Raw genomic sequence first — 20,766 nt, 5'->3', positions numbered from 1 at the left:
GTGCTCTACTAGTGGGAAATGACAGATGAACTTTGGCTAAATACACAAAGCTGTCAGCTGTGCAAGTAAAAGTGATATTTCTTTAGATAAGGACTTCAGATGGAATTTCAATCCTCTACTGCCACACAGGGAGTAGTTACAGAGTGCAGCTCTGCATCCCATAGAAGTGTCACAAAAGGTTATGCTAGGGTTGGTGTATGGCACAAATCAGGGAGGGATAGTTATGGCCCCTCCCATTACAGGCTCCTTTCTGCATAGCTACATAATGCTGTTGCTCTTGTTCAAGGACACTTTTCTTGAAAATTAAATTCATGCACTTCACGGACTGTGTCCTGCTTGATCTACACAAGTAATTTATCCTGTGTCTGTAGAAATTTCAGAGCTTTAAAACTGTGTAGAAATGGGATCCTCTTCACAGTTTGAACTGGGACAAGTCCTTTCTGTTCTTCAGAGTAATAACTGTCTGACCACAGCCCTGAGGGCAAGCAGATTGTAAACAACTGCTTGAGACTTTAATTGCTTTAGAATTAGTTTTTGTTAATGTTGTCAGCTTCCAGAGTTCTACTTACCTTTCTTCCTCCCTTTTCTATTTATTTCAAGCTTTCTTATCAGACATTCATCTTAAGTTTACCTAATTAATCTGGGCCAATTCAGCACTAACATTTGGAACAGTCATATGGAGAGGTTTTAATGAAAAGATGCCTTCCCGTGCTGAGAAAAGAGTCCTATGCATTTCACATGATTTACTGAAGTATTCTCTTTCATTTTTAAGGCCAAATGAGCCGATTCAATCAAATGTTGAATCAAATCCCCAACGATTATTATTCAAACCGTAACCAGCCAGGGCCACCAGGACCACCTGGTCCTCCAGGAGCTGCTGGGACAAGAGGAGAGCCTGGACCTGGAGGAAGACCAGGATTCCCAGGACCTCCTGGGGTCCAAGGACCACCTGGTGAAAGAGGTAATGTCCAAGGCAGCTGTATATTTCACAATGGATGTAGTGCAGAGGCTGCCAGAAGGGAAGTCTGATCCCTTTGCCGTGTCAGACTGTGAGAAGCCCACACTTAAGCCAGTTAGGTCAGTTGGATTGCTTGAGAAATGTTGGTGTCCTGGAGGACAAGGTTAATTACACCAGTGCTCTCCTCTGTCTCTCCCTTAATAATGTTTCATAAAACACAAGTTGGTGTAACTTTTTGGCTGCTGTATCAAGCATGAACAGGATATCCCAGGAAAGAGAATGTTCTCAGAACTTTTCTGGCACTAACCAGCTACCTCTTGAAAGGCTGCTTGGAGTAGCACGACTCTGCAGAATAGTCATCTGAATAAGAGAGAAAATGTGTCCTTACAATGAACAAAAAGGAGTTGAAAGAATTAGTTCAATGATGTTGGCCCTTTGTGCTACTCTGACAGAGGTACACAACTCTAAATTGAGTTTGAGCATATGGCTGTATCTAATCTGTGGCTACCTTGGATCACTGCGGTGACATGAAGTGTCTGCGATACTACGATGTTGCCTTTTTTTATTATAGCTGCTCTACTGTAGTATAGACTCAGCACTATGCTTTCTAGCATAAATTTTACCCTAATCATTAAAGGAAGACCTGGAGGAAAGCCAGGAAGATTGAATTTCTGGATTCTGCTCTTTTTGAATGTTGTTTCTTCATAACTGTTTCTAAGAAAATGTAAAGCGTACTTTATATAAGAACTATGCAAGCTTGAAAACTCCTTCCTGTAGCCACTTAAAAATAATAAGGTTCTGTGACATTTTAAGTGTCTCAAAGACTTTTCTGTGCTTTAAGTAAGTTTATTTACACTAAATTACCCCTACATCCTACTTGGGTTTTAGGTTAGTATATTTATATCTAAATTAAGTATTTCCCTAAGTACACACTAGGACATCTGTACAAAATAAGTTTTGACCAGCTCTATTCTATTAAATAATTGGAACTAAATATTAATATTAGTGAGAGAGTGTGAAGAAATATTTATTGATGTAGTTTCCTTCCTTTAGTTTTTATTGCTTTTTAAAAAAATACTTCTGTAGGAATGCCTGGAGAGAAAGGCGAAAGAGGGACCGGATCTCAAGGACCACGAGGTTTGCCGGGACCACCTGGTAAATATTTCTCATTTTAATTAAAATCAGATTACAGAAAAATAGGAGAAAAGACAACATTTCTTCACAGGGAACCAGACTGTATATGGTAAAAGAACATGCTTTACTTTGCGCACTTCTTGTTTCTGGTTTGTATTAGAATTTACTGGGAACCTCTGCAGAAATGAGCAATTTTAGAGACTTTTGGATGTGGCTATTAGATATTTCTCTTTCCTTTGCAAATTAATCTTCTGGCATGCTTGTTTGTGTGAAAGTGTGAAATTTCATGAAAATGCACTGTACTAATTCAGAGTATCTGGGTCCATTTTCTACTTTAATTTCTAATTACAGAACTGCAGGTTGTCCAGGAACTACAAAATATGCCCATATACAGAATTATTAGGTGTTCGAATTTGATGCATCATTGCTTTTCCTCTTTGTATCATGCAGTTTTGTTCACCGATGCCTTGTCTGAAATTAGCTGCATCATTTGTTTCTGCTTTTAGTTCACTAGGCTAAATATGTTTTTTTTTTTTTTGTTACAAGACTCACAAGACGCTTTCAGCAAATTGTAGCCCCGGTTACTTGAAGCTTTGCTTTTCTGCTAACTATAGTAAGACCTGTTCCAAAAAAAACATTACCTCATCTATCCTAGGGCTGCAGGGTAGCAGAATTAATGTACTCACATATTTTAATTGAAATCCAATGTGCTTGTCTAATCTAGTAGCTTCCCTTGAGATCTTCTTATCTTACACAGAGGGGAAATAAACCAGAGAATTCATTGAAGTTTCTTACTTGGCTGGAACCTTACTGAATCAAGTTTCTGTGAAAAAAATCCTTATATAAGCCACACACAGGGAAGCAACTAATGATGAGTCATATTTCTAGTTTTGTTTTTCTTTCTGTTGTCCCTCATATAGCAATAAAATGCAAACATTTTCTCACCAAAAACATAGACTGTATAGTCTAGACAGCTGTTTTTCAGTTGTTTTATCAAGCTGGCTCTCAAAAGAAATAACCCTCCAACCTTTCAATTCTAAAATTAGGTCCACAGGGAGAATCCAGAACAGGTCCACCAGGCTCTACAGGATCACGAGGACCACCCGGGCCTCCAGGTCGTCCTGGAAATGCGGGTATTCGAGGTCCTCCGGGGCCACCAGGATATTGTGATTCATCCCAGTGTGCTAGCATCCCTTACAATGGCCAAGGATTTCCAGGTAGGTTATGAACAACCAAACTGTTCGTTGTCATAAATAGCCTTCACAGATGTGGCTGTTCATATTGGGTTTGCTCAATATGCTTTACATGAGACAGTCCTGCTGGTCTGGACATACTGACCTGAGCAAAAAGGTGGAATGAGCAGGCCTGCCTCACTGTAATGTGTAGGTGTATGAGCAGCCATGTGTAATTTGATGTAGATGTAATTGATGTTATGTGTGATTCACTTTAAATAGGAAGTAGAAACAAAGTATTTCAGTTTTGTTTTTTTTTTCATTAGCATAGAAGGTTAGTAGTTGATAATATTGCGCATAGGATTTAAGTGACCATTTTCTCTTCTTCTTTTTTCCCCCTTCCCCCTTCCAATCTTCTTCAGAACAAGGTTGAATTCTCCATGTTTCTCTTGAAAAATAAAAAGAATGCTGTGGCTGGCAATTTCCGTGTGTCTCTTTTTGAGCAATGTCAGGATTATTTATACCAAATTTATACCTGAAATCAAAATTTCCCACAAAGGAAATCCATTTGGTGGTACAGTGCAACTGAAAAACACCACTGTCCTACAATTTCTACTGAATTAAACACCATGGAGTCTCTGACTAGCCCTGGGTCCTACCAGCCTTCTCCTCTGTGATGAATCTTAAAACAGTAGGCTGCTTCTGGAACCAAATACAGGGTCACCAATTTCTGACTGGAAAGATTCCAATATATTTTTACATGGGGATCCTGCAGGACCACTCTATTGTTAACAAATTAATAAATATGCATTGCAATATCTCAAAATTAGTGTACGTGATACTACTATTGAATATGGTTTGCTGTTAGTCTATTGTGCATGTACTCATGAAAAAAAGAAATATATATATATATATGTACACACTTGCAGACTCAGTGCTGCTGGCCAAAGAGCCAGATGGTTGTGAATATCTCACAAAATCTTATTTAAATGAAAAAGGAAGACAGTTGTGCCTGTGATTCAGCAGTGTTCTTCTTTCTAGTAAGAAGATATGTATACATATATAAATATATGCCTATGAATTAACTGTTATGTATTTAGTTAGATGAAAGTATGTTTTGCACATCAGATGGACTTTTTAAAAGACTAACATCATCTTTGACCTGTTTCAGGTTTCGGCTAACACATTTTCTAAGTCGCCAGTGCTGCTTACAGTTTGAATACATGAAAATCCTGTTTCTGAGATGTTTGCGCACGTGCTTATTAGAAAATGAGTCCGTATGGATATTTCACCACGGATATGGTTTTTGAACCATGTTGGCCTCATAGAATGGAGAGATTCTTTTTACTAACATGACTTGTGAATGAGATAAAGGACAGTGATGTCAATTCATTAAGCCTGTTGCATTTCAATAATATAAAATAGACAGTCTTCCTTTTTATAAAAAAGACCCAGACCATCTAAAGTCTCAGTGGTGAAGGAGGCTTGTAAAACTACTAACCAGCAAAGGTAATGCCTTTTGAAGAGACAGATTTAACCCGGTAAATGAGAAATGACTTATGTAAATAGTAAACTAATTGTGGCTTGTAAATGATTTGTATGGGACCGTACCCACTAAAATCTGTTAACAACTCTCTGTGATGCTTTTGCATAAAAGCCTGCTGCTGCTTGCTGTATGCCAGAATAACATCTTTGACAACGTAAGAGATCTATCTATCTGTTGCTTGTTACCAACGTGTCAAAATCGGGGCATGTGCCTTTTTTATATGTAATCTTGTTGGATTCTGTAACTACAATTATAAGTACAAAAGTTTTATAATTATTTTTTTTCTGTTTTGCTGTAGTTTTTGGTGTTCCTGAAGCACCAGCTGTAACTCGCTTTGTTTCGAGGAACAGCACAAGAAAATGACATGTACTGTATATTGCCGCTGGTGATAGTTACGTGTACATTTATTTTCCCATTCTCAGAGAAAATTAGTACATGCTGAGCCCACCTGTCCATTTTACGTACTCCATGTGTTCTATTAATTATGCAGTATAAAATAAAGTCCAGTGCTTGGGTTTCCCGAATTAGCTGTAAAATAATAATTTTATTTGCTTTGCTTTGTTCGTTTGTTGTGTGGTGTTTTATTTTTTTTTAACAATAATCTGTCCCTTGCATAATTTAAGACTCTTTCTGCAATGTTTTGTATATTATAAATGCAAAGCCTTTCAAAATTAATTTTTAAGTTTTTAATATTTTGCTGCCAAAGTTATTCATGAACAAAACTGAAAAGTACCCCCATGAACTATTAATTTATATATTTATTATGTGGATATAAGATTGGACTAACATTTTGTAGACAAACTAACTGTCATTGTGTTTGTGGATTCAAAGACATGCGATAACTATAATGTTCAATCGGACAACTATTTTCAACCAGAACCATACGTGCCTGAAAGCGGACCCTATCAGCCTGAAGGTGAACCCTTCATAGTCCCTATGGAGTCAGAAAGGAGAGAAGACGAGTATGAGGACTATGGAGTTGAAATGCATTCACCAGAGTACCCTGAGCACATGCGCTGGAAAAGATCGTTGGCAAGAAAAGCAAAAACAAAGCCATAAAAGATCTGTGTCTTGTTTTGTGTGTTTTCTGGGGGGGTTGGTTAGTGGGTTTTGTTCTTGCTCTACTTGCATTTGCAGATACACACAGGGAGAGTGCATCATTTCTTTGGCAATATTATAGCTTTCTGGTCTTCTCATATCAGATGCACCCTTGTTCTGTATCTTGTTTGTGTGAGGATAGCAATATGTGTAACTAGTGACTTCGTTCTGCTCTGGACATGCTTGTAAAATACCGTTGCTTACAGGGGCTGCATACAGGTTATAATATCTGCATTCAGTTATCCCAGGGCTGCCTTTTCCTTAAAGTAACATTTTTTTTCTTTTTCCTTTTTTTGTTTTTTTTTTTTTAAGAATCAAAAAACCAAAAGAAAAATAACCACAGAGCTGCTGCAATTTTTTTTGAGGACTGTCTGCTTTAGCTCTACATTTCTCTTCTTTTTCAAATGCATGTCTGCAGTTCAGTCAGGTCACAAGTCTGCATTATCTAGCTAAAAAAGAAAGAAGCCCAAACTTCTCTATCCTTCCAATATCACTGTCATTTTCTGCTATTCTTAGTTACACTTTGCAGAGCATATACGGCTCTTATACATCTCCTTTAAACACCACAAACATTAAGTAGCTGAAATCTTTGTATCAACTGAATACAGTTTAATAATGCCTGAAATGTCCTTGTTTGTAGACACAACAACATTTATCCCAAATTGCAGTCAATCCTGCAGAGATGGAATTGCATGTTTATGTTGTATATTTAGTATGGAAGCTGTTTTTCAGAATACAATGATTCGTAGTTATCAAAAGCAGTTGGAAATTGTTTGCAAGACTATGGATATAGAATTGCTGCTTTTATATTTTAACTGCAAATTGTGAATTTCACTGCCTTATATTATTTATTTCTGAAATGAAAGAGGCATTTTTCAATAAAACTACTGAAAATTTATATGTGGTAGTTCATTTCTTTGAAAGGCTCATTGTGGCCGATGCCAGTGTGTTCTGTTTGTTAGTGTTACTTATTCCACTATTTGGAAATGCCAGGTACCGTAAGTCAACCAGAAAGGGAATAGTCTTAAAATAAGTATTTGGGCTGTGGGATCTTGAGGTTGGTGAATGAAAGCAGGAGAGGTTTCCACTGTCTGAGGTATGAGTATGACTTTTAATGAAATTCAGTCTGTGGGGCATTTGGTGAAGAAAATGAAAGAGATGCTCACCAGTTCCAGATTTATTTATTTTTTTCTGCTTGGTGTTTCTGATGGATGGTTGTTGTAGACAGAGAGAATTTTCACCTCAGGAATTACTTGAACTGCAGCAAGTAGCTAAAGCCACACGATTCTTTGTGTGCCATCTGCATAGCAGCTGTGGAAACACTCAGTTCAGTATTAGCAAGTAGCTTGCTTCAGTAGAGGTGGTTGGTATTTGCTGAGCTTCATCCTGTTGGGACCATGCAGGAGATGGCTGTCTGCTCAGGAGCTCACTTCAGTTTTGATAACAGCATAGGCTATAACTTAGCTTTACTTAGCCAGGGCTACAAGGGTAAATTAAACAAGAACAACTCTTCAGTGGACCAGAAGAATCACTTGCTAAAAGAGAAGAGAATGGACTAGAGATGATCCTTCCTATCTCTCTTATCTTAACAGAGCTCTATCTTAGATGTAGTAATAGCCTTCATTGCTACTGGAGCAAAGCCTTTCAAATTCATTGGGAAAGCTGCAGTGGCATTTCTGAAGATCATGCAAAACACCTGCATGGCTGGTGTTTGCATGGCTGGCTTCCTGATCACTGAGTGTTTACTTTGCACTGCAAGATGTGATAAACAGTAGTGTCCACAAATGGAGGTTATACAACAACTTTATAGACTGCCTCAATGGTTATCAGAGACACGAAGTACAAGCAAATGTAATTTCTCATGGTTATTCTGATTACAGCCACATACCTTTTAGAATGGAAGGGACTAATTCTGAGGTAAACTGAGGGAACATTTAATTGAAGCCATTGATTCTTTATGTTCTCATTTAATTATGGAGAGTAAATTATCAAAATATGTCCTGCAGCTTGATGTGCAATAAAGAAATGCATGTGTCTGGTAGAAAATAAAAAAGGTTGTTAGGAGTTTGGAGAAGTGATCAAAAATGCTTGTCTGAACTGTATTTATAATAATGACATTGTGCTCTGGTCCCCCATGTGTCTGTTTCTGGCATTAGCTGTGTCACCAGGGCAAGCTTAACCAGATGCATCCTTATCTGCATTAGAAAGATTCCTACCTGTTCTCCAGAGAGTTTTACTGAAAGAATTACACATTTAAAACATAAATTATTTCCCTATTCCTTCACAAAAACATACCCAGTGTATGACAGACAATCTTCGTATTCCTTGTGTTCTTTATTTATAACGGTCTTAACAGAGGTGTTGCTATTTCATTATCTATTGCAGTATTTAAACAGTGCATGGAATCTCAGTTCATGCATTTTAATTATGAAGTTCCTGTTCCAGATCTGCAGGATGGATACCAGCTCCAGGATGTGTCCTACTTACAGGCACCGAACTATGAATCAGGAATTAGGATGACCTCTCAAGATAAACAATTTTACTCTAAGGGGGAAAAAAAGAAGAAAAATTCAGTCAACAGCAACAAAGAAACAAAACAAAAGAAACATCCCAAAACCTGGCTGACATTTCTTTCCCCTGCACCACAGTGCTCGACATAGGTGTTCTTCTGCTGGCAGTTCATTTTGGAGTAATAAAGACTTTCCAGTGGCTCATCCAAAGTCCAGAGAAAATTCTCAGTGTTTGGACAGAATATACAAATGAGTGTTTACCGATGGAGGCCAACAAGGAGGAATAACTCATTTCCAGGAATTCTCATGGGAATGACTTTGTGGGGGTACTGATGACACTTCTGGGAAACCTGATGTGAGGCTGAGCCAAGCAAGTCCTGGAGAAACACAGATGCAAAGCAAATACAAACAAGTCTGAGTTTCTGAATACCTCGTGAACAACCAAGCAGTTTGCATACTCTGGCTATTTTAAAGAAGGAAATTGCTTAAAAACTCACTTTTAATTTTATTTACATAAATCCTTTGGCTAAAACTATGGATATGAACAAGAAAGTGGGAAAGGGTCATTGTTTGTCTGAAATAAGGACTGAGCATTGCAAGGAGACTCTTAACAAAGGCAGTATTTCTCTGCATCCCACAAGAATTTTTGAGAGTTCTTTGCATTTTGATTTCACAGATAGCAATAATCCACAAATCTCCAGGAAGCATTACTGTTTTACAAAGGCTAAATATTATCACAGTGCGTCACTGCTGAGATCTCTGGACAAAAATAATGGGCAAAAATGGACTGAAGAAAAACTTGTAGAGAGCTTCACTTTAAATAGTTCCTTCTTTTTTTTTTTTCTTTTCTTTCTGTTGTGGTTTTGTGATAATGTCTGTTGAATGCCCTAGCACTGACTGCACACTAATGCTTACAAAAGAACATAAACGGAAAGGGATTAACATTTTCAGATTTGTGTTTCAACCTACAGCATGAACAGTTGTTCTCATGAAGACTTTTTTTTTTAAGTATAAAATAGTTTTACTAGTGATAGCTTAATTGATCTATACAGTTCTTAAAAATAATAATTAATTTTTAAAAATTGCCATAATCAATTCCATGATGGAAAACACATTAAAGATAGGTCAGCTTATAGCAATCGAGAAAGCACATTTTCTACCAGAGGATTTTCTTCCTTCAGTGTTCTGCTGAAGACCTCATCCTTTTGGCTTGCTCAACTCACCAAGATGTGTGCAGTCCTCTCCTTTGTGGCTAGAAAAGGAATGGAAATGAAAAGAAATGCTCTTGAAGGGTTTTCCCCATATAAAAATTCTTAGTTGACATTCAATTAAAAAAGAATGGACTGAGAAAGGTATTTTAGTGATGATACACTCTTTGCCTCTGAAAATAAATGCTCAGCTGCATTTTCATTTGTGACATTTAGTACATTTTTATCCCAATGTTTCTGTTCTTTTGATTCATGTGTGAAGATGCTGTGCTGAAATCCTGCCTCTGGTAACATCAGCTGCATTTTGCCACTGACATTAATGAGGCTGAATTTATAGTCAGCAAATCTGCTCTGTAAGCTTGGAGATGTAAAAAGCCCTTAATAAGATACTTGTTTTTTTTTTTAGTGAGGAAACACCATGAGATGTTTTGGAGCTGTGACCCAGATTTTGCTCTCGGTTTTGTTTCTGGGTCAGCACTGTTGTTGTGAATGTCTTCACTTTGTTTCTGAACTGTTCTTAGAAAATAGTTTAGTGCTCAGTTCAACTTCCACTTTCACTCTTGTATATTCAGCCCTGAGTGCCTTGAAGGCACAGTTCCTGATTACCATTCCTTTCATTTATGTGAGCCATAATTATTCCTCCCAGGAGTGATGTGTGCTACTGACTGAGCTTTCAAGTTGCTGACCTTTCTGATACTTACTTTGAGACATCTGTGGATCTCAGCTTCAGAAGGGACAATGCCTGACCCCTTTTGCCTGCCTCAGGTTATTTTCTAAGTCACTATCAAGATTATTTGTATACCATTAAAAATTGAATAAAACTAAAAATAGGACAGAAGAGACATAAGATATCTTCTCCCTCTCTTTTGCATCGCATGTTATCCCTGCAAAGTTCCTAGGTTAAAAGTACTAAGGAAAAGTTATTTTTCCTTGAGCTATAATGAAAACAGAAAAGCCTTAGATGCTCAGGAAACACTGGAAAAAACATACCTTTTTCATTTAGAGAGGGCACCTAACCACAGACTTCTGCCACGTAGTTCACTGTTCTCTGAAGTAGTGCAAAATAGAGATATTTGCAAGCTACCAGACCTCCAGTGCTGCATGTGACAACAGTATCCTGGTCTGGGACAAGCAGAAATATATAAGACTGATTAATACTTTGAGTAATACTGTTTTTGCAGCTGCCAAACTGAAGCAAATGTGAGATGTTATCACTTCTAATGTCCTGCTGTTTACGTCCCATAGCAACCACCACTGGAAAGTTGCAACATGTAAATGTTTTCAGCTTTGGGCTCCTTTCATGACAATGAACAGAGCAAATTGAATTACTGTACAACATACAGTACCTGCTTTCTCCTTATCAGTTATACCAGCACACCATGCTTTGCACAGTCTTTGCTCTCTTTTCTTCCTTCCTGTGCTATTCCCCTCCTCCCACGGGTGCAGATGTGGTATCCCTGGGGGACAGGAGGGATAAGTTAAGGTTGGAGCAAGTCCAGTGGAGGGCCACAGCTCCTGGTACATTGCAAACTGTTCGGCCTGGCAAAGGAAAGGCTGACAAAGGGAGATCCAGCTGAAGTCTTCAGCTCCTTTTCTCTTACTGCTGTTACAAAAAACTTGTATTCTCCTTTTATTTTGGTGGCCGCATGTGCCAGTAAACCAGATTAACAGAGGAGTTCTCTGGATTCATGGATCCCACATAATTCGTTGCACTTTATTACTGCCTGAGTCTAAAACTGCAAAGTGAGATTTTGGGATCAGAGTTTTAGGGTTCCTTGTTAATACTCATTTAAGTAATGCTCTTTCAATTTCTCCTGTATCTTTTTGTACTGTTTGTCCTCTTGCTACTTTTATACTATTATGGCAATACCATAGGAAAAAAACAGAGCAAAACCAGCAGGAAGTCCTCTCGGTAGATATTTTGCTTTTCTTATTTGTAACTACAGGTGCCAGTTACCACATGAGATGGTTCAAGACATGTTTAAGAAAATAACTTTTAAAAAAATCCACCCTTTTGTCCAATAGAAAACAGTGAAAAATAACAGTTCTTAAACTTCAGTGGATCTTAACCTTAGTTTACGTTCTGAAGATATAAAGCCATAACCAAGCTCTGAAATAGAAAGAAAAACAATCTTAAGAATGTTATAAATATAACTTTTTGTCTATGCTCATACCCAGTTATGTATATATATCCACTCAAGAGATAAGGGAATTTTTATTTTATTTGAAGTCCAAAAGTTTTTATCCCTCCAAAGCCAGAATTTTGTCTGATTTCGGTGCATTTAGGATTTGTCCCTATAAAAAAACAAAAGGGAGTCCTGGGCCAATATCCATCCTTAGATGTTTATCCTTAAGATTTCAGTTCTAGAAACTCTGTTGATATGAGAAATGTCGTCATAACAAAATTTAACAAAGAAGAATTTTCAGACTTGTTTTCTTTGTCAGTTCTTCAGAACGTCACGAGTACTCTATGCTGCTATTTGGCAATGCCCTAGTGTACAGTACATCTGACAGAAAACTCCTGTAGAATACAAACACCATCCACTGCATCCTCCAAGGTTTTATCTTGAGGTTATATTTCTCAATCTCACTAACTCATCTCTTTTCAGTAGCAACAGAAGTCAAAACAGTACCAAACATTTCTTGTATCTGCCTCATTTCTCAAACACACAGCAAGTAGATGTGTTTTCCTTCTACAACATTTGCTTCCCCAAAAATGAACCGAGAAAATTGCTACCTAAGTAGGTGAAGATTTCAGGAACATGAAGAGAAATACTTTTAAAAGTATAACTACAATGAAAACTTATACTATATACAGTATCATGAAAGTGGATTTTCCATCATTCAGAACAGTGCTGGCACAGGGTAAGATCTCACCTAAAGGTCAAGGAAATCAAATAGAGAAACTGTCCTCTGAAATAACTGCATACTACCTCTACTATAGGGTCAGAGTTTGGTCCTGTTTCCTCCTGAATTTGAGATGCTAGATTTTTATGAACCTAAATGCATTGGTGCACTGAGTGCATTGTAAGTGAGCAAAAACAATAAGAAACTTCAAGAAAAAAAAGCTCCTCTAAAAGCCATAATTTTCTTTCCTGAACTTTGCCCTTATTTATTTTCTTTTTAAATACAATCTCTTTCTCCAGCTGAGGTGGGAGGGTGTGCCTAATTTCTTGCTCAGGTGAGTGAAATCACAGAGAGAAGGAAAAATTTGAAAGCTGTGACTTCCCTAGCCAGCGTGTTTCTAATTCCTCACTCTGTGTAGATTAGCAGAGTTGCATACAACAGTGTTTAGAAGAAAGGGAACTGAAGCAAAACCAGAGGTGAAAGAATAAAGGTGAAAACACACAGGGAAATGTTCATCTGCAGTCACCAGCTGATGCTCTTTCTCCTGTTGGCTGGGAGGAAATGTTAGCCATCAAGTGTGGAAGAAAGCTTCATCTTTTCTGAGGAGAGGATGAAAATAAAATGAGTGTCTCAGTTTCAGCTGAGAAACTGTTAACAGCACACCAGTGCTTTGGTTGTTGCTGAGTGATGGGAGCATTGCCAAGGCCTGATGACATCTAGGACCAGGATAGGTGCCAGGTATTCCATACCACCAGACATCACGTGGAAGGCCATAAAGCTGTGTGGAGGGGGCAGGTGCTGCTGAACGTTGGCTGGAAGGTGGAGAATCTTTGAATTGCTGGTGGGCTGTTATGACTTGCAGTTCTTCCTTTCAGGCAAAAGCATGATGAGGTATTACATGTTTCATTTCCTCATTCAAGCTCCATCTACCTTTTAGTCATCCCAGAAGTAAAGTAACGTGTTTGTTCTCCTAAGGACTATCTTTGTTCTTGACTAAAATAATTTTTTATGGGTATCTGTCTTCTGTATGCTGCTTCTTTTGTCCTACATGCCCATAGCAAGTTGTGTTATGTGTGCTAGCTCTTGGAGAGCTCACTCCATTAGTTTATATGCTAGCAGGCAATAAATATCAGTGGAAGCCAATCTATTTTATTAACAACTTCATCCTTTTGCTTGTGAGCTATTTATCAAGTGTTATTTTTTTCTTTTTTTTAAGCTACATGGTTTGAAGTATGTATCAAAGTTTCCTGTAAGGTCATAGGAAGATGTGTTCCAAGAACTACATCTCACATAGTGCAGTATAGTAACGTAAACTTGGGGAACTGCATATGCAACTGACTTCTTGGTTTGGATGACCAACATATTGGAGTAACTGAACTTGTCTAATGTTGCCCAGCATGAGGAAAAGGAAAAGAGCTCTGTTCTGCCATAGGATCACAGAATAGTTAACATTGGAAGGCCCCTCTGAAGACAATTTCATCCAGCTCCTGCCCAAGGACTCTAAGGGCTAACCATAACAGGGTGCCCAGGAACATGTCCATGTGGCTTTTGAAGATCTCTAAGGAGATTCTGCAGTCTCTGTGTAACCTGTGCTAGTGCTACATCACCCATGCAATACGGAAGCGCATCCTGGTGTTCAGAGAGAACTTCTTGTATTCCTCTTCACTCCTGTTGCCTCTTGTCCAGATACCACTGATATGAGCCTTGCTTTATCCTTTCTGTACCTTTCTTCAGGTATTTATGCACATTCCCTGCCAGGGAAGGGGCTGATGGCCCCAGGCTTGGCTTGAAAGGTGCTCTGGGTGGGAAGGTTCCAGTGGAGGCTAGGTAGGGAGAGTCAGGCCTTATAGAGTCCTCAGGTCTTTAGAAATACTGTTTTCTTTTTGTACAACGTTCTTCATTATTTACTTTGAGGAATCCTAAAGTGGTCATTATTTGGATATTCATTTACCAAGCTGAATGATACAATTGTTCAAGATGTGTCCTTGGATGGACTGTTCCTAGTAAGGCTCTGATGGACACTGGCTGTTAGCTCTGAAAGACAATGGTCAGTTCAATACTGTCTTGCTGGAAGAATGGAAGAGATGAGAATTGTTGCTAAATAGAATGACAGTGGCATCTCTGCTAAAAACAGAGGGATAGAATAAATTAAGAATTGAGCTAATAGGCATATAAAACTTGTAGTGCATGCACTGGGACAAAAGTAAAATTAAAAAAAACAACAAAACACTTTTGCTCACAGATATTTGTACACATATTTAAAGCAGTGTTATTTACTTGGTGGCAAAAATGACAGAGATTATAGCTGATGATCAACAGGAACGCAAAAGCAGAGGTTAACAAGTCTACAATTTAAATAAATGTACCTATCATCTGTTTCTGGTAGATGATACACAGATAGAAAATTTTCATATACTAATAATGTGGTCATTTGAAGCAGGAGGTTATCAAGAATTTTTGAAATGGGAATACACTCATAAATATGAATAAAGATTGCTGTACCCTGCTTTATGCAAGAGTACATAGAAATAGGAACTAAAAATGGAGAGAGAATGAGCTACAGCCAGCTACTTATAAATAGATATTCTAGGCAATTCTCTTAGGAATGTAGATGGAAACACACTAAAAGGAGACATAGACAATGATCTTTCAGCCAAGCACTGACTGTCAGAGGCAATGTTACAAATTTCCTGAAATAAAGGTTTTCTTTGACAATCACGCATGAGATAATTCATTTGGATATGTGACTGACTCAGTTCATCTGCAGTATGTCTCAACTTCTGTCTAGAGGCATTACTCAGACTTCCAACTTAGAATTCTAAATTCCTCTCTGAAATTATTCTTTTCCGTTCAAATTTTGTATTAATTCTGTCAAATTTAAAGTTGTATGTGTAGTATTAAAGCCATATATGGGTAGATATCACAAGATATCACAACTTTTTCTATTTTCTGAAAAATATTTTACATTTTAATAGGTCTATCCTGTGTATTTGAGTAGATTAAGAGCTCATGACATCTCAAAAACAAGCATGTATTCCATTTCTTCTTATAAGTACTTCTGTGATAGACTTGTAAAATGTGGTGGAGTTCAATCTGAAGTTAGAGTTGTTGGCATCTAGATAGACATATGCAGAGGTAGTTTCATTTCAGTTCAAGCTATTGATCTTAGCCAGAAGGGCTCAGGAAAGACAGAGCTCTCTTATTTTTTTTATTCCCCGTAAACAGGCTTCATCAGACATTCTGCACGCACTGTGCAGCTTCACAAATGGGCATAAGTCAACACAGCACATTGTTCTTTTGGTGACTAACAGCACCATACAATTCATAAAAATGTTGCTCAGTATGAAGGAAGAGTCTTGGGATACTTATGTGCTGTTCAGATTAGATGACCCAGTCAGTGGTGCTTTCAGAATCCCAGAAGATCCAAATAACGTATGTTTCCCACACAGAATGACTTGTTTTGCATTCTGTGTGAACATCATCAATAGAATGAGATGCACGATGATAAAATGTGCTTTGTGATTCATAAGATGTATACTCACTTTGTCACAATATTATATGTATTTTATGTATTCAATCTGTTTTGATTTTCCATTCTGAAGAATGGCCCCAGATACAACTTGGAAGTTCTACCAACAGTGCGTACATTGTTTCAATTTAAAGTTCATTCAGCTTTGTCTGTTAAATCTGATTTTATCCTTGTTATTTCCCCGGGATCATCATTTGCCAAATATGCAGCAAAATTATACATATTTCTAAAAGTGCGTGAATTGATTCATCTTTGGCATTCAAAATCTTTAAGGAAAATTTCTTATTTTCTTAGTATGTAGTCTTTTGGCACATCACACTGGACTATGGCCATCCTCTAACATTAACAGTATTGAGTATTGTACTGTTGGAAAAGCCACATATCCAGTGTGGTGGAAATTCCACTGGAGGAAGAAACGGTTCCTTCCAAACCAATATGGTTTTGCCTTTAATAAACTCTTTGGAAATGGATCACTATCGAGTTTCGTGAATTATGGCCACATTTTCAATAGGTCACAGTACCCTGTGTTAAACCTAGTTGGGCTTTTTTGTTTTCCAGAAACTTCAACTTCTGTTTAGGCACTGAGTCAATTTACACTTTGGGTCCAGCTGTGAACCAGCTTTGTAAAGGAGGCTGGTTAGCCATGCTTGACATGGTGCTTAGTCCAAGCTAGCAAGCTCTGCTGAGACTGCACTTTTTGCTGAGACATATGCAAAGATAGTGTACCTACATAGCTCCTCATTTAGGACTGGCCTGTAACATCCCATGTTTAAGGCAGGCAGGGTTGACAGGTATGTTTTCAAAGGAGGGACTGTGCAGCCTCACTCAGAATGAAATGATTACATTTTCAATTGTCTGGCTTTAGCATATATGAATATAGAAGATAGTCTCCTGGAAATTCAATGAAAAAAGTGGTAGTGTGTATCCTTGGCATTCAGATTGACAAGGGTCATTTTTCACTCAATCCTTACTCTCACATTTTGTGTTAGTATGTGCATACTGCAAAGACTTCAAAGTGCAAGTACATTAATTAAGAGGTGTTACTGTCAGCATCAACATGTAAACAAGGCTGAGATTCCCCTTCAGGGGAGCCACCAAACTCTTTCTGGGAAATAATCATGTTGGGGTGTTTCTCCAAAATGCCTGTATGCTAATATACATGATGGGGAACAAACATGAGGATTTTGAGTTGTGTGTGCAGTTGCAGGGCTATGATCTTGTTGGAATTATGGAGATGTGATGGGATGGTTTGCATGACTGTAGTGCTGCAATGGATAGAGAGAGGCTTTTTAGGAAGGATGTGCCAGGAGGTCATGGAGGAGGAGTTGCCCTTTATGTGAGGAGGCAGTGGAATGCATGCAGCTTTGCCAGAGGATAGATGATAAGCTAACTGAGAGTTTATGAGTACGGTTCAAAGAGCAGACCGGACTGCATGATGTTGTGGCGGATGAGTGCTACAGACTGCCTGACTGGGAAGAACAAATAGTTGAAACCTTCTTCATACGGCTAGAAATAACCTCATGTTCACAGGCCCTGGTTCTCTTGGGAACTTCAACCACTGAAATATCTGCTGGAAGGTCAGCACAGCAGGGTGTAAGCAAGTCAGAAGCTGCCTGCAGATCATCAGTGACAATTTCCCGTTGTGAGTGACTGAAGAGCAATCAAGGACAGGGCTTGTACTGGACCTCATTCTTACAAACAAGGAGAGCCTTACTGGGAATATGAAAATCAAAAGGCAGCCTTAGCTGCAGTGACAATGAGATGGAGCTCAGAGTTGTGAGGAGCACAGCGAGAAGCAAGATCATATTACTAGTTTTCAGGGGAATGTTGGCTTCTTCCATGATCTACAGAGGTCATCTTGTCCAACCTCCTGCTCAAGCAGGGTAACCTAATGCGGGTTGTCCAGATAGGCCGCGCAGAGGATAAGATAAACTTCATTTTCAACTATTCTATGATTCAGTAGTTGGCTCTTTACTAATTCTTGCTACTCAAGGTGGATCATGTCCTCATGGAAACAACTTGGCCAAGCATAATACAACTGATGTAATTTGAATTTCTGGCACACTTTCTTATGCTGTTTAAATAGCTGTTGAGATAAAACATGAAGATACCGTTAGCATTATTTTATGATCATCTCAGATCTTGAAGCCTTTCCAGACTAGCCTTCCCCCGCAGCTCCCACTGAAAACTTATTGCAAAGAAATCTTGATCATCTTCTTAATTGATGTTCAGCATAGTAAGTTTCCAAGTACTGTGACATGAGTCACACAACTTTATACAGTCACTGTCAAAACATTTAAAAGAAGATTATTTTCAGAGGTGAACCTTTAGAGAGGGCAAAGCTTTTATGCATGCAAATGGCAGAGCACTAAATAGTAGCTGCAGTTTTGGAGCAGGATGGGAGCCTGATGTGTGCAGAAGTGGTTTCTGAGTAACTCTGCTGAGTTCTCCATGACCTAGAGTGTTTCAGGACTGGCAGAATTGATGATCCAACCTGGGTAATTGAGTTTCATAATTATAATCCTAAATGCAGCTGAACTATGTGCTTTTGCCAGAGTCCAACTTTTACTGTGGCATATGAAAAGATTCTGTTCTGAACTGGTCCAGGCAGATCTGAATTTGGACCAAATAATTTTTTTGGTACGTGTATAGAATTAAAAATTAATTAATCTTGTGGCAACTCTTTTAGAATGGGAACTATCACAAAACTGATGAAGTGTAATGGAAGAGAAGGCTGTAAAATAGATGACTTTTGAACATGTTTGTGTGACTCCTGCATTTAACTTTTCCCCAGTACCTTGTAAAATGAAGAATTGTAGCTAGAATGGAGATGTGCTTCACGGAAGAAAGGCCTTTACTGACCTTCTTTAAAGCTCAATAAATGAGGGAAGTAAGGCAACAGTGAATTCATGTCTTTCTGTCCCAATCATTTTCCTGTCTCATTATCAAACAATAAAAGCAATGAAGGATCAACATTCTGTCTCACTGAAACGTTCTGCCTATAAATAAATCATTAGATGCCATTCACTGAAAGCTTTGGAACATGGTCTCAGACACTCTACTTGAGTGTATTCATCCATTAAAATAAATGTTTGGTAGAGAAGCATCCTTTCTATAGTAACAATCTGGAGACGATCACTGGCTGCTATCTTTTAGTGATATGTCACTCTGTGGCAGATCGTTATTCAGATGCAACGTATTATTTTGACATTATCTCAGAATTGTTCTCTGTAGAAGCAGGCCCAGGCCTTTCTGTAAGGGCTTAGTTTATTTCCAGAAATGAACAAAGCTTCAGGGAGGAATGGATTGCTTGACTTTATCTAAACACAATTCCTTGACTCTGTCATATTATTGTACTGACAGCTAACAAACGTATTTGGTCATTCAGAAGATAAGCCATCAGTTTTCATTTCTTCCAGGAGGACTTCCATCCCCCATATATATTTCTTGCTGCTATTCAGGAAAGATGTTGAAATACGTTGTGTGATCTGGTGGGATATACTGCCTTGAGACCTTTGGTCAATATAGAAAAGCTTTTGTTTCTTGTTTTTATTCTCCCCTGTGTTATTCATGATGTCTAGTCTAAAAATAATGTTCATGATGCTCTGAAAGAAGAATGAAACCCAGATACTGAAGTCTTTTACAAGCTGTGATGTCATGCCTTGAGACAATTTTGTTTATGTGGTTAAAAGTAGTTTTATTCATGCTTCCTTTTGTTTCTTTTGTTTGCTCATGACAGTACAGATCGTTCTTGCAGAGTGTACGATTCCAAAGGAATTTTTCCAACAAGAAAAACAAATATTATCTTCAGTATCTACATATCTTTAAATCTCATATTTATCATCTTAATTTTTCTGATGTAACACCATAATCCTGTTTAACTCTAATCCAGTATTGCTCCGGATTCAATGTTGTAATTGCAACTGGAGAACATAGGTGGTTCTTCTAATTTTCTGTACTGTTCTTTTTACATTTCCACAGAAGCCCAGATGTTTATTTTGACTGTGTTTAGACTGGACAATTTCACTGCTATTTTGGATGGTTTATAGGGTGTAATTAGGAGGTGCTACTCCAGATTATGTGCTTCACAAATTCATCATCCGAAGACGTTGCTCTACCTTCAAATCCAGCAGCAGTTTCATTGTAGGAAGAACACAATAAATAGGCTGTTTCCCATGACAGCACCCTGTGCTTGAGAAGGACTTAGTTCATTCTTAACCCTGGAGGATTTTCATGTATTTAAGGGTATCAATTTGCAGCTCAGTCGTTGTTCCACACTGCTCCCTTTCCCTGCTTAGTTTAGGCAAGAAGGATTCGTGTCTCTGAACCTACTTAAGAATGTCTTGACCTTGCACAGAGTCTCTCCTAAGTCATCTCCTAAGTCATCTCCTAAGTCATGGGCAATAAACAAGAAGAGCTTGAAGCCATTGTGAGGCAGGCTAACTATGACCTTGTAGCTATTACAGAAACATGGTGGGACCTCTCCCATGACTGGAATACTGGGATTGATGGCTACAAGCTCTTCAGAAGGGATAGACAGGGAAGAAAGGGTGGTGGCATAGCTCTCTATATCAAAGAGTGTTTTGATGTTGAAGAACTAGTGGTTGGAAATGACAAAGTAGAGTGTCTATGGATAAGGATCAGGGGGATAGTCCTTAGGAGTGACATCGTGGTGGGGGTCTGTTACAGACCACCTAGTCAGGATGAAGAAATAGATGAGATGTTCTATAAACAACTCGTAGATGTTGCACGATGGCCAGCACT

At 38.3% G+C, this 20,766-nt stretch overlaps 1 protein-coding gene across 6 annotated transcripts in view; it reads left to right on the top strand.

The window, feature by feature from the left end:
* Positions 1-6,806, top strand: part of COL12A1 (collagen type XII alpha 1 chain) — a 99,227-nt gene extending 92,421 nt beyond the window's left edge. For 3 of the 6 annotated variants that reach the window (XM_065730908.1, XM_065730912.1, XM_065730911.1), the window contains 4 exons: positions 773-961; positions 2,045-2,113; positions 3,139-3,309; positions 5,688-6,806. In XM_065730908.1, coding sequence (XP_065586980.1) covers positions 773-961; positions 2,045-2,113; positions 3,139-3,309; positions 5,688-5,869 — 611 coding nt within the window. In that variant the 3' untranslated portion in view covers positions 5,870-6,806. Of the gene's footprint in view, positions 1-772; positions 962-2,044; positions 2,114-3,138; positions 3,310-3,686; positions 4,188-4,435 lie in introns of those variants that run through there. The other 3 variants (XR_010621884.1, XM_065730909.1, XM_065730910.1) reach the window with 3 other exon arrangements.
* Positions 6,807-20,766: the final 13,960 nt, after the last annotated feature.

The sequence above is a fragment of the Cyrtonyx montezumae genome, unplaced genomic scaffold (assembly GCF_038088225.1).
Source record: "Cyrtonyx montezumae isolate F1298 unplaced genomic scaffold, pur_monq_1.0 scaffold_13, whole genome shotgun sequence".
In the NCBI taxonomy this organism is placed as follows: Eukaryota; Metazoa; Chordata; class Aves; order Galliformes; family Odontophoridae; genus Cyrtonyx; species Cyrtonyx montezumae.
The sequence above is the reverse complement of the archived record's forward strand: the minus strand, read 5'-3'. Positions and strand labels throughout refer to the sequence as shown.